General features: G+C 48.8%; 1 protein-coding gene across 1 annotated transcript in view; it reads right to left on the bottom strand.

Moving 5' to 3' along the window:
• Positions 1 to 15089, bottom strand: part of LOC138488462 (aldehyde oxidase 1-like) — a 705629-nt gene that overhangs the window by 376064 nt on the left and 314476 nt on the right. The window contains exon 14 of the mRNA XM_069615436.1: positions 9652 to 9836. Coding sequence (XP_069471537.1) covers positions 9652 to 9836 — 185 coding nt within the window. The remainder of the gene's footprint in view (positions 1 to 9651; positions 9837 to 15089) is intronic.

Genomic DNA, 15089 nt, shown 5'->3' with positions numbered 1-15089 from the left:
AGAAGAAAAATCCATGGCTGGACATTGTTATTTTTTGTGTGCATCCATTTAATGTGTTACGGTGTTCAGTGCCCAACTCCCAACATTCCCTGTGTGCATGTTCACATTGGCCCAGTGTCTGACTGACACAAGTCTTTCATAGTCCCTGTGTTTCAGAAGTATACTTGAATTCGTGCTTGCCGTATAGCATGGCCATCCCGTGCATCACGTACTGGCAGTGGGGCTACTTCACCTCTGTCTCCGTCCTCATCATCCTGACCCGGCCCATGCATGTCAATGTCAGGTGACAATGGTACATTTCTCCGGACGCACATGTCGTGCAGCATGACACAGGCCATGGTGATCTTTGCCACCTTCTCAGGCCTATATAGGAGTGCCCCACCAGACCTGCTGAGGCAGCGGAACCGCTCCTTGGACAGGCCAAAGGTCTGCTCAATGACAACACGGGTACCGGTGTGCACACGATTGTACTCCTCCTCATGGCCATTCTGCGGGTTAGGCACAGGGGTGTGTAGCCACGGCCTCAAGGGATATCCTCCATCACCTGCAAGCAGATTCAAATAGGTGTGTGTCACTCTGAACTCCCGTAATTCAGGGAGCACAGTCATGCCGCCAGCTATTTGGTGTGGCCATGCACATGTCCCTGTAAGCATGAAAAAATGTTATCTAGGTGCAATCTGTACTGTCATGAGGTGTGGTAGTCTGGTTGGCATTCAATAGATGATGCAGGGCGTAATTATGCATGCTGAGGCAGATATGCTGTGGTAGTGCAACAATGTTTTGACTCCAATTCATGCTGTTCATTATTTACTATGCATGGTCACACTGCCCACATAGCCACACTTGCCGTCCTGTTCATTCATGCATTGCTTGCCATCACCATGGTGGCCTCGTTGTGCCTCTTACTTGTTCTCATTGATATGCATTATTTGTGATATGTGGCCCAGTGAAGTGTCATGTACCGTTTCACTGGTTCAGGTCAGGAGTGTTTGGCTCTGCCAGGCTCATAGAAAAAGTCAGTCCTGGCGCCATAGGCGCCATGCTCATTATGAAAGTGTTTGGGTGCACTTACCTGATGCAGACCATGCTGCAGAACCCCGGCCTCCTTGAGGCCTGAAAGGAACTACTTTACCTGTGGGACTCATTTACCACCCGGGCGTGGTCGGGGAAGGATACATACCTGATTGGAGGAAGGACACATTCTAGGAACTTCTTCCAAGGCTATTTAAACCACACCCGATCAGCCACACGTGCTTCGCGTTGTTCTGCATCTAGCAGCTCGACGCTCACCGTGTTTGCTCCTGCATCTTGACTTCTGCCACACCTGCCAGCATCCTGAATCACCTGCAAAGGAAGGGAACAAGTGAACAGAAGAAGGAAAAGGCCTCACCTGCTAAATCTGCATCCCAGAGACATTTCGCCGACAATCCTGAAAAGGAAGACATTTATTTTTAAAAGCACATCGCATCGATCGCTGCAGCGCCGCATTCTACTCACCTTTACAGGGCGCCTCCATGTTCAGCAGCGACCATCCGGATTCGCAGTCGCGCCCCCGCGCCTAGGGAGAAAAAGACAAGAACAAAGGTGAGAGAAAGAAGGGAAAAGGGAAGCTAAAACTCCATGTCAAGACTTACCTGTTGGGTCATTCCCTTTTCATTTCGGGTCCGCGCCGCATCCAGGCATTTTCGGACCCCGGCCCCTAAGGGGAAAAAGACATCAGCGTTAATGAGTGAATGAAAAGACATTACCAAAACACTCATTAAAGACTTACCTGATTTCCACAAGGATTTCACCGCTCACCTCGGGTCGGTGCCTGTTCCCCGGCATTCCGTACCCCGGCCCCTATGGGGAAAAAGACACTAGCATTAGAACATTAATGCATGGACACAAGGGGAACCACTTATAGAAAAACTTACCTGGAAGCCAAGCAAGTTTGGTTCTCACCCATCCGAAAATCCAGTGACGTAACTGGATACCAACGCGCCCCTGCATCAAAAGCAGGATGGAGAGCTCGTCCTTCCAGACCCTAAGGTGAGACGCTACGGGGAAGCACAGAAGGGTTTTGAGGAGGGTGAGAGGGGTAAGTGGGAGGCCGATTGCATTACCCCGCAGACAGTTAACCCCATATTCTCACCTACAAAAGGATACTTCTGCGAGTCAGACAAGCCAGATCTGGGGCCCGGTCCAGTCCGTCTTCCGAACCCTGCGCATCACCTTAGACGAGGTCACAGCAGCGCGAACCAGGCCAGCGCCCCCGTGGGAGTCAGGTGAGCGTTACAGTGTCATGCTGCAGGACATGTGCGTCCGGAGAAATGTACCATTGTCACCTGACATTGACATGCACGGGGCGGGTGAGGATGATGAGGACGGAGACGGAGGTGAAGTAGCCCCACTGCCAGTACGTGATGCACGGGATGGCCATGCTGTACGGCAAGCACAAATTCAAGTATACTTCTGAAACACAGGGACTATGAAAGACTTGTGTCAGTCAGACACTGGGCCAATGTGAACATGCACACAGGGAATGTTGGGAGTTGGGCACTGAACACCGTAACACATTAAATGGATGCACACGAAAAATAACAATGTCCAGCCATGGATTTTTCTTCTCACAACTTGTGTATCATTTAAAACTGCAAAAATGTGCCCACTCCCTCCTCCTAGGCCCTCCCAAAAATCTCCCTCATCCCACCCCACAGACCCCAGAAAATACCCCAACAAACTGCCACATCCAACCCACAAATCCCTGAAAATCCCACAACTAACTCCCTCACCCACCCCACAGATCCCAAATGTCCCCATGTGTGCAACAAACAGTGTTCCCTTCACCAATGTAGTTCTTCACATTGTCATTGCCCATACTGTTATTTCTTTGAGACTTTTGGGTCTGGGGGTGCCATGGCCGAGCGCCGTGCGCTCCTCCGCGTTAACCGCACAGGGCTCGATTGCACCGAGGTGGAAGGGGTTGTTGTAGTGGAGGTGTCTATTGTCAGTCCCATGGCTGGGCCAAGGTGTGGCCGCTGCATTTGCTGGATGTTTGCAAGAAGGGCCTGTGTCAGTGACCCCATGCACTCCCTGAATGCACCCGTAGATGCCTCCACAGCAGCTGTATTGGCTGCAATGGCCGTGGCTATGGCCTCATGGCCTCATTCCCAGCGTTGACCTGTTGACGCATGATTTGCAGTATTGACTCTTGGCGGGCCTCTACCCTTGCCAGGCGAGCCTCGAAGGAGGTGTTGGCCACAGGTGTACTGGTGGCTGGCAGGGTGGTGGCTGGCAGGGTGGTGGCTGGCAGGGTGGTAGCTGGCAGGGTGATGGAAGGCACCTGCGTGGGGTCCTCGTCCTGGGCACTGTCCTCCTGGAAGATCCTAATATCTGATTCTCCAAGGTCAGAGTCATGGAGACACGGATCGTCCAGGCTCTCAGACTCTGCAGGTGGGTAGAGGCTGGCAATGGGGCTTGGGGTGGGTGTTCCAGACATGATTCCAGCCTCATCATCCACCTCTGTGGACACAACGTCCGTGGTGGTTGGCGGAACGGCTCCCACTGTTGTGAGTGCCTGCTGCTGTTCTGTCGCTGCAGGTGCCCCCTGCAGGGTTGATGCCTTGCATGGCACACTGGGTGTTGCTGCAGGCATTTTCTTGGACGGGGGGGTGGCGGTGGCCCTGGTCCCTTTGCGTGCACTGGATGTACTTGCACCCCTGTCCTGTGTTCCACCTTCCTCATCGGTGCCTGGGAGATAGAAGAGATGCAGGTCATCAGTGATGTTGTCAAAAGGCAGCTATGATGTATTGCGGTGTGATATGTTCATACATTCAGGCATCATTTCATTTCTGGTGTGTGGCATTTGGTGTACTGAGGGGACATGTTGGCAATCAATGCATGGCTGGTGGCATAGCATTGGTTTGGTGTCTGTGTGGTGGGTCCCATGGGCATGGTTGGGTCATGTTGCACCTCTGTTGGGATTGGGATTTTCACTCAGCATGCGTGTGGTGCAGGGTGTGGCACTCATTATTCTATGTATGTGTTGATGTAGCCTTGGAACATGCATTGCCTAGTCTAACTTCCACATCACTTGTGCCGCATCATGTTTTGGTATACGTGGATGTGATGGTTCACTCACCTTCCTCTGTGGTAGTTGCAGCACCGACCTCCTGGTCTCCTATTCCCTCTATGGATTCCGGGTCAATGAATGCACTTGCGGTCTCCTCCCATGCGGTGAGCTTCACAGGGGAGTGTGGGCCACCACCTGTCGCCATTGCGGCCCTCCTGTTCTCCGCCAGGATCTTCCTGACCCGGAGGCGGAGGTCGTCCCAGCACTTCCGGCAGTCACGTACACTCTTTGGGGTGCTCCCCACTGCCGACACCCTCTGAGCGACCTCCTGCCAGACCTGTTTTTTTTTGGTTTGGGCCGCATGCTTGAGGTCTGTGCTCCTGATTGTGTCTGCATGCTGTTCGAGGGAGTTAGCAAGCATAGTGAGTTCAGCATCAGAAAAACACTGCTTCCTTTTCCTTTGGGAGGATTTATTGGTGGCCTTCGACATCCTGCTTCAGTTGTGGCACACAACAACACGAGTGTAGTGGTGGTTATGGAGGATGGCAATGGATTGTGTTTTTAAAGATGGCTGCTGGCTCATTTCCCGTTCCTGCGCGATGATGTAATTTCCGGGTCCTTTTTTGCTACCACGGTAATACCGTGCCAGTGTTTAGTGATTGTTATGACATGGTTACGGAATGGGCGGTACCCGCAATGCCGGTATAGGGGGGTTGGTGGCCCGTTACCGGCATGGCGGTTTTGCCACTACCGGCATTGCCTACACCGGGGGAGGGGGGAGGTTGTGGTGTGTGGGTGTGCTCAGTTCATACTGGCACAGCCTCCTTTGACTCCACCTGTGGTGATTGTGTGCACCTGTGGCAGCTGCCTTGTATCTTGCTTGCTGTTTGCGGGTGGTCCGCGATGTCTGTTTTGCCGGCATCATGCGGCCCGTTATTACCGGGTTCGCGATGCCGGTATTTGCATGTTTGCGTGGGTTGAAATTACCCCTTATTACCAGCATGCCGGTATTTACTACCTGAAGAGGTGCGTGTACGCACATATGCCGCTATTAGCGGCACCGTTGTTTGGTATGCCGCTAATACCGGGGTTCCAGGTCGGAATGCTACGGAACGGTAAATGATGCCGGTATTTACAGACCGGCATCGTTTTTTTTCCCTTACCGGCATACCTCGTAATGAGGGCCATTGTCTTTGAACTTGGCCTTGCAAAATATCCTTGCTCCTGAGAATATATGGGAGTGTGAGCACGCTCTTATCTCAAGTCTAGAGCTGCATGCCCAATTTCTATTTCCACCCATAGCCCAAGTGACAGGAGACCGCAATGCAGCTCCTTTTCTTGCATTTAATTGTATTAAACAAATAAAACTTGACACTCATGGTGTTCTTTCTTCGCACCTTAACAAGGGACGACTCGGCTTCTCACGTTCACTGTTCTTCAAGAACAGATAACCAGTTCTTGGCTGCTCCAGCCTTTGACACCAGGCCAAACAGCCTTCTCAGTCTTTCCATGATTTCCACCTGCTTTCTCTTAATACTTCTTTCTCTGTGGGTTTAAGCTTACTAAAGTTGTGACGTCGATGGCCAGAATCTATATAATGGCGGCATTGCCTGCAGTCTATTCACTGCGTATAGCTAGCTTCTATGATTACTTAGTCTACTTGCGTTGCTGCATCTGTAGTTATTAAACGGCTTGCATTTTCTGCAGTGTTCTTCACACGTGCAATCTTTATTCTTCATATGAAAGTGTAGGTGATTCTTTACTTCATCATCAGATTCTATAAGGTCTATACATTCTCTTCTTCAGCCACTCTTCCCAGTGTGTCACGCTCATCTCTTGTGTGACGTCACCAACTCCTCTTTCTTTCATCTTCATATTCCTTCAGGGATCTCTTCCAAGAGATTGTCATCTCTACGGGGATACATCAGATAGGGGTTTCTTAGTGGATACCTATTTTCAAAGACTCTCCTCGAAATAGGCAAGATCACTGGTGTCATGCATGGCGTGACTTCTAGCTTCCAGCATATAGGTGGGAGGGGGGCGGGACTTCCAGCAGAGGCATTCGGCTGCTCCTCTACATGGGAAGGCTAGTAACTGATACAGGCTATGGGTTGGTTGACTTTGTGGTTTTTTGGAATAATACAGCCCCAGCCCTAAATTTCAAGCCTCTGTCTAAAGTGTGAAGATTTGTTTGAAATCAGGCGAAATAAAGACTAATGATCTGCATGATGTGTTTTTTAAAGTTTAGCAAGTACCTTCATCTGCCTGTTTCCTTTTGAACTGGTTTGGCTGACTGATTTTGAACCTGTCCGTGATGGATCCCACAGTAGTGGAGAAGTTGGGAATAAAACGTTAGTAGTATCCCCCCAAGAATAGGATTGCCCGTAGTGTTTTCTTGGTGGTCAAAAGGGAAACGTGTTTCATAGTCTTAGCTATCCCCAACCGGAGTTGCTCCAAACCTTTCCCGACATTGAACCCCAAGTACTTCCCAGTAGACCAGTTTGCACTTAGACCAGCTTTCTGTAGGGCCTGGCAAACAAGCGCAGGTGCTGAATGTGTTCTTCTGATGTCATGCTACAGATCATAATATCATCAATGTAGGCTTTGGCAGAATTATGGTGGGAGCCCAAGCTAGTGCCAATACGTATCTGGAGAGTGTCAGGAGTGGCATGCAACCCAGAGAGGGCAAGAGCAAACTGAAATAACCCTTCAGGGGTAGAAAGAGTTGCCTTCTTTTCATTAGGAGCCAGCGGGACCTGCCAATAGCCTTGGGATGCATATTTGTATGCATGGAATTCATTAAGTACAAACCTAGCTAGGAAGCAATGGAGTGCTGTGCAGACAGGGTGTGGGGGCAGCACGAGAACTGGGATAGATAAGTGGCATGGAGGTGGGTAAGTCCTTCAGGGGTGGAGAAGTGTTGTTGATGGGGAGAAGTGCAGCAATTGGTGAGATGTTCTTTGAAGAGAAGGGGTTACAGGTCCCTCCTAAACCATGGGATGGTGGTGGCTAGTCTTATCTGCATTGGTAACCTGTTCCAGAGACAGGATGCATCACTGGAAAAGGCAATTACATGGTTATTCCACCCTGGCAGTTCTTTGTTGCTAGTCTGGCGATGTCGTGGCTTCTGGTGGTGAGCTGGCCTTTAGGCGAGTTTCTCGGCCAGCATGAGAAGTGTTTTGGCAATGACTGCTTTGTAGGTGATAATATATGTCTTGAACATGGTGCATGCTTGAAGGGTAGCCAGGGCAGCATTTTTCTTTTTGCTGCTTTATATCCATAGCCACCAATGGGATACCCCATTTGTTGCTATTGTCTTGAACCTTTCCTGACTTTTAGAGGTATGCAAAGCCTTTTTGCTTCATTTACCTTGCTAAGCACATCCATTTTGGGGTCACTAATATGTCCCTATGACTATCAGTGCAGGAAAACTCTATTCTCCATAGTAACATTCTTTTTTCATTGCTCCCTGCATTGTCTTCTGTGAAGTGCAGTAGAGACACTTTGGGTATCTATAACTGTTTTTGGTAACTTTGTGGTTACTTGCATGATGTGTCCAGTGTGGGCCAGTGGCAGTGAATACTTTTTTACAGTTTTCTTTTGTATGGTCTTGTGCACCTTTGCATTTTACCACATAATGCTATTTAGGGTACCATATTCTCTAAAATGGGCCCTCCATGAGATTTTAGCCTTGAAGTTTGATGTTCTCCCGGTCCTGGAGTGGGTAGAATTTCTATATAACAACCAGTCCCATCCAGCCAGTGGAAGCACTCAGAAGAGTCCTGGAATCAATTTGTGGGCTAGCCAAACATACTCATGGACTACTTTGCTGCGACAGTCCCTGTCATGAGTTGAGCCTTGGGACTCTCCAGATCCTCAGCGTATGGAACAAGAAGCATTTCCCTCAAACTACAGCTCTCCACCATGAAAAGGACAAGTTTCTTTATGATAACCACTAGGGTCGACTTCCACCATTTTCTTCAAGTGGCCATCACTGTTCACCACCTGCATCATGTCCTGGGAGTCCTCTGAGGTAACTGCCAGAGTGGTGGTCCAGTGGTCAGTGTGTCTTGGGTGTCCAGCCGTCCATTATCCACAACCGATCCATCGAAGCACAGAACCATGAACTAGGCCATTGAAGCCGCAGATGTATCCTGGGGTGCATTGGCCTCACTCATTTCTGGCACTGGCAACAGAAGGTAAACCCTGCGGAGAGAGGGCAGTTAAGGCAGAGCAATGATGGGTTAAATGAAACCGCCCATAAAGCTTTTGGGCCAAATGGAAACTGAAATAATGTGCAAAGTGAACATAATGTCAATGATTTTCTAAGTGGGCAGAAGATAATTTGCTAACTGGACATAATCTAAACTGTTAACGGTGTGCTAAGGGAATTTGATCAAAACCATCAGTGGTGTGGTAAATATGCATAGTGAAAACAGGTCATGATGTGGTAGCTAGGTTAAAATGTACATACATGAAAAACAGACATAATGTTATCTATTCATCAAAGTATGTGCTGCCTTAAAGTGGCAGCCACTGTAATTAGCCATTTCTTCCCTCTGCCGTACTGTAAGCCAGCTCCTCATGCTAACGGCCAGTGGTTCAGCTTTTTGCAACCTACAGTTTATAAGTTGCCATTCCAAACACTTTACATAACCCACAAAGCAATCAATGGCCAAAAAGCGTAATTCATGCAGGAAAATAATCGCCATCTGCCAACCCGAAGCAAACCCTAAGATCCAGCAACGACCGTCGCCATGACCAAAAGCAAGATTCGAAACTGAAATAATGTGAATTAGCCTTCTCGTGCAACTCAGCAAAACTCTGTAACTCAACCCCAAGGAACTACCGACAGAAGAACATCTAAAATTCTGAAAACTACTAAAAACCTAACTCTTTAACTCACCCACCTAAATAGGAAGTACTATCGAAAAGAAATACCCAACCTCGATACAAGGAGAGGCACCTCAAACTATGGTACCACCAAAACCGACTCAACCAAATTGGGCGGGCCCTACCAAAAGAAAGCATAATATCGCCAACCCATGTAAGGAATCTCAGCCAAACAAACAATGTAAACACTTTCCATTTTTCTACAAAGACACCGCTCGGCCACCAAATACGACACACACATACCTCTACCACAGCACCAACTTGAAATCACACAGCAAACTGCACGCCCTCTCCGACATCTGACCTAGTCACAGCCCACTAAATCTCCAGCACTACACCGAAACAGACAAACTAAACAATCCTATAGAGACTCACACTCCAAAAACAACACCAAACCTATGACCTCTAGAAACAAGCCCAACACACAGTGACTGTTTTTTTTCCAAACTGCATCTACCAACAGCACAGCAAAAGCTTCTTGCACTCTCCATCCCGCTAATTAGCCCTCCCCTAACCTTGCTTCCTTTTCAGACCTGCCGATATCCCTTGGGACCATGAAAATAGCAGCAGTGCACGATATGAATAAAATAACATAGGCGCTAACTCAGCCTTTGACCTTACCAAGTCCACTGAGTTGTACAATAGTAATCACTGTTATCCACACTAGGAAGCTGCAGGGCTAGAGCAGTAAGCAATGGACTCACCTCCCAATTAGCTTCTGGCAGGACTTTCTTGCACTCACTGTGGCAGAGCCCATTCCACCATAGAATATATTGAAGTCTGCAATGCTGTCAGTGCCCGCCTTAAAAAGCACCCGCATCCCGGCATTGACAAAGGCAGAAGAGTTCTCTTCCCTCATGGCTTGCTTGAATGCTGAAACATGCTCCCCCTATGGTGGGATAGGAAAAGAAAGATATCAAGCGTGATGATGTGATATGGTCTTGTCTGCCTCTCTGACCACAAAATGTGTGATTTGGAGAATTGCAATTGAGAAATAAGTGATTATATATATATATATATATATATCAGACAGATTCTGGAGCTTCATCTTCTAACTGCTTTTTAACATCTAGTTTATGAATCCTTATTTAAAAAGACATTTCAAATATGTTAAAAACATTTCAGTCACTTAAATTACACAAATTACAAAAGCCAAAAGCAAACAGCAAGCAGCAAAACCAAAAACCAAATGATCTGCTTATCTGCTCACTTTATTTGTCATGAGGTGCATATAAGATAACCAACGATAGGGAGGATAGGAGGGGGGTAAAACAACAGAGTGACCAAAAATGGACTCGTTTTATTTATGTAGACATACAATTAATTGAAAACCAGCCAAAACGTTTTGTAAGTGTGCAAGTCTTATGGAACATCACTTTTGATGCTTTCATAACAATTACAATGCCAGCATCCAATCTTTAACTAAAAGTTGTATTTTACAATAATGCTTTTATGCCCTGACTTAACTCTCCGCTCGATTTTGATGAAGTGACGAGGCCGAGGAGGAACATGGAGCAAAGATACGTTCTCTGCCTTGCATTCTGCCTGAATGAATTCTTCGTCCAGGTGTGAAACAAAAGGATTCGTATGGAATCGGCCTTGCGTTTGCACCAGGTCAAAATTAGGGGGATTCCATAGGAATCAATCAGTAGTTGCCGCCTGCAAGGTGTATTTATTTGGAGGCTGTGTTTACTTTTTTGCAAGATGGAGGAAAAATGAAAGAGTAAAAGCTAGTTTGCCTCTCCTTTACTCTTTTCTTTCTCCCCTCCAACTTGCACATCTTTAAAAAGAGGACCTTCGAGTCCAAACGTCTATGGTTCCCTGCATGAAATTCTATGACAAGACTGGAGGCGAGCATTATGCTTCATCTTAATTTATTTCTACTCTTCAGCAGTTCAACAAAACATATAAAACCATGAAAAGTGTAGAACAGAACTTTTCTCTTTTCAAAACTACAATATCCATGAGTCTCTGTAGTACATGCCCTTTCCACCAGTCACAACCCACTTCCTGTGCTTGGGCTCCTCCTCTTCTTTTACTGCTCTTCAAGCAGATAAGTACCATTTCTTCCCTCTCCGCATGTCAAGGTTGGAATGACTGGGTTTGAGTGGAAGATTAAGATTATGCCTAGCACAGTATGTGTGTGAAAGAAAAGATTCGTTTATGTAGTATATTAAAAAAATAAAAAAAAATATAATAATTTCTGTAATAGTTTATCCAGAGAGTTAAAGGCGCGTAGTCTAGTAACACGGATGCGTGCTCTTGCGAGATTAAGTGTTTTATCGTAGCTACGCGTCGGAGTAGATTCCGCAAAGGTTTCGTGAGGCAGAGATTTCGTTCGCGAGGCTGACAGCCCTGTGTCGTAAGACCAGCACTCCAGGGGTTTAGTCGCGAAGACACGCAGCGCCGGCCGCGCTGGCCTCCGCGAGCTGGCCCCCACCCTTGGGGAGGCGGAGCCAGCGCCCGCAAGGCTCAGAGCACAGCCGGAGACCTCGCGAGCAGGCACCCCGCGCCTGCGGGTGGGCAGAGCTACTGCGAGTCGTGTGTAGGCTCTATGCTCCGAAGCGTTAGCCCCCACCCGCGGGTGGGAGGAGTTAGGCGCGTTACTCGCGCATCAGGACGCCGCATTTGTGCGACGTGAGAGTTTTCCTTACACACCAGCAGCAGAGCGCTTGGAAGAGCGAATAGCTTACATTGGCTTGATCAAAGCCCTGATATCAGCGATCATACGATCGTGAGCGCCGTTGCTCCAGGAGAGCATATTAGGAGACTGCAGGTCCACCTGGAGAGAGCTGCTGAGCTAAGACACTGCAGATCCCTTATACTGTTACTCAACAGAAGATTGGCGCCTTAGAGACAAAGGCTTACTACAGAGTTAAGAAGTAAAAAGGACTTTTACTGACTCTGATTTATCAATCAGGAGCGGTGGGCATGCTAAGAGACCTGTCTCAGGTATATTAGGCACACAGCACTTCAGAAAATGTCAGAGTTCGAGTGGAGTGAGGAGGAGCAGTCGCAGGACCTCGCTGCCAGCTTTAAGCAAGTGCTGGGGAGCTCTCTGGTTGATGCAGTGGCAGAGGGCGTCAGGCCCCTACATGAGAGGCTGGAGACACTGGAGGTTATGTTTTCACAGCCTAGTAGTAGCACCAAGGACTGGAAGCGCACGCCCACAGACCGCTTAAGGGGAACTCAAGGGGAGTAAAACAGCCCTCAAGAGGAAAGCCTCGGACGACCCCCAGGGCGCTTTGGAAGGGGCAGCGAATAGGGCCCCAGAGGTGCCTGACGCGTTTGCTAAGCTGAAGGAAGCTTATCTGCAACGACAGGTGGTGCCGAACCTCATGACCCCCTCTGCAGGGGATGAAAATACAGGAGATGACCCCGGCTTGGAAGATGAGCAGGCGGACGATCAGACTCCGCAGGAAGACGAGGAGGTCGAGGAAGAAGACTGGGCGAAACCCAGTGGGGGCAAGAGAGCACGGAAGGAGAAGCACCTTCTGAAACCTCAGGATGATATGTTTGACCTGGAGAGCATCCGGAATCCGAGGTCCACCGAATGGCAGCCATCCCCCCGAGTGGCACAGTATATGACAGCAAGACTACGCAAGCCTTTGGACAAGGAGGTGAGACAACGACTGTGAGCAGAATGGCTGCGTCCAGATCTCCCGGGGAAAGTAGCGGAAGCCCTAGAGCTCGATCCGAAGATGCTGACCTTCGTGTCAAAAACCAATAAAGACCCCCGTAAGGGTATCGATAGGTCCTGGAAAAGTTGCCAGGAAAAGGTTTTAGATTTGGCTGGTCCTCTCGCGAAAATCATGGACCTCGCAGAGAGAGCAAGGGACACAGGAGAAGAAGTGGACCCCGAAGCTCTCGCGGGATGGGCCCAGAGAGCAGTAAGTCTTCTTGGGAACGCCAATTGCGCCATCGCTTCGGAGAGGAGGAAGGGCCTTTTGCTCAAGATAGATTTGAAACTTAGCAACCTCTCCTCATATGAAGCGGGAGAAGGAGCCCAGGGCCTCCTGTTCGGAGAGACCTTTGGGAAGGAGACGGGCCGGTTTGTCGGGACATACGCTTCCCTCGAAAAGGCTCAGGCATCGATTCAGAAAATATTCCCAAGTAGAGTTTTTGGAGGGACCGGCCGCTCCAGAGGTCGTGCAGCCGGTCGCAGTCAAGGAGGCAGAAGACCTCAGAACCCCAGAGCACAATACTGGGAGAACAAGAGCCAGGATACATTCTTTCTGTCCAGAGGGAGATTCCCGAGAGGCCGCAGATCCAGGGGATCAGGACGAGGTCAAGGATTTACGCCAGGTGAGAGCGATTCAGTATCCTCCTGTAGGTTTGAGGACGCCCATGTTTTTAGAGAGTTGGCGCGAGCTTTGAAGCGATTCCTGGATATTGCAGACCGTCAGAGGGCTGCAGTTAGATTTCATAGAGAGCCCAGTTCAGCGGGGCAGACCACAGAGTCAGAGGCTAGCGCAAGCGGAACAAGCATGCTTAGACAGCGAGATAGAGCAGCTTGCCCGCAAACAGGCGATAGAGAGATGCGAGACGGCCCCCAAATTTGTGACCAATATGTTCCTAGTGCACAGGAAGGAAAAGGTGCGTCCAGTCATAAATCTCAAAGAGCTGAACGGATGGATAGTATACCGCCACTTCAAAATGGAGGGCATTCATCAGCTCAGGGACTCTCTAAGAGAAGGAGACTGGCTAACGCGTTTAGATCTGAAGGACGCCTACCTCACAGTCCCGGTCCTCAGAGACTACAGACCATTCCTAGCTTTCTGCTGGCAAGGACAATTCTGGCCATTCAAGACAATGCCATTCAGGCTTGCTTCAGCACCCTGGGCATTCACGAAGCTGATGAAACCAGTAGCGGCGGCAATCAGAGAGAAGGGCGTCAGACTGATCACCTATCTGGACGACCTCTTACTCCTGGCAGAAGATCGAGAGGTGTTAGTATACCAAACGAGATGGGTACAAGAACTTCTAGTCTCACTAGGATTTCTGGTGAACACAGAGAAGTCAGATACCATTCCAGCACAGAGATTAGACTTTCTGGGGTTCGTACTAGACACAAAGAAAGCGACTCTGAGATATAAAGAGGAAGATCAGGTTATGTTTAGAGAAACAACGAATATCCCTCAGGACATTAGCGAGGATAGTTGGGCTGTTAGCAGCATCTATTCAGGCCATATTCCCAGGGCCCCTGCACTACCGGGCTTTACAGAGGTTGAAGATAAAACATCTACAACAGGGTCTGAAGTATCACCAACAGGTGCCTCTAGATCAGGACTCCATTACAGAACTAGAGTGGTGATTAAAGAATATGGAAGCTTGGAATGGGCGAGCCATATTCGGAGACAAGCCGGATCTGATAATAGAATTGGTTGCCAGCTGGAAGGGCTGGGGAGCCAGATGTGGGACCCTACAGACCAGAGGCAAGTGGAGCGAAGAGGAGCTCCGTCTTCACATAAACTGTCTGGAGCTCCTGGCAGGATCATTCGCGATCAAGGCCTTCACAAGAGGAAGGGTGAAATCTTGTGTACTGCTGAAGATGGACAACATATCAGCAGTAAGGTACATAAACCACCTAGGCGGTACAAGGTCCAAGATGCTAGCAGAGCTAGCGAAGGACTTCTGGCACTTTTGCCTACGGACAGAAACGTCAGTGACTGCAGAGTACCTACCAGGCTCGCTTGAAAGTGTTAGCGGACTGGAACTCTCGTTACCTGACAGACGCCAGCGATTGGAAGCTGGATCCAGCAGTGTTTCAGAAGCTGGACAGGAGATGGGGACCATTACATATCAGGTAAACCAGCTATGTTATTATGTCTGATTTCATGCAAACGAGTGTCAGACGTTAGAGCGCTAGAAATTAACAGACGGTCCTTCGGTCCGGAGGGAGTCACATTCTCCATAGCCAGGAGGACCAAGACAGGCACCTCCACAGTGCATTATCCGTATTTTCCGAACATTTCGAAATGGTGCGTTGCACGGTGTATTAAAGAATACGAGAATGGAACAGCAGAGAATAGATCAGTAAATACTACTCAGTTATTAATATTGCGCAGGAAGCCTTACCACGCAGTGGCATCAGCTACCATAGCTAGATGGGTCAAAGAGTTCATGCAGACAGCAGGTGTGA

The sequence above is a fragment of the Ambystoma mexicanum genome, chromosome 9 (genome assembly GCF_040938575.1).
Source record: "Ambystoma mexicanum isolate Mex_15411 chromosome 9, UKY_AmexF1_1, whole genome shotgun sequence".
NCBI lineage: Eukaryota > Metazoa > Chordata > Amphibia > Caudata > Ambystomatidae > Ambystoma > Ambystoma mexicanum.
The sequence above is the reverse complement of the archived record's forward strand: the minus strand, read 5'-3'. Positions and strand labels throughout refer to the sequence as shown.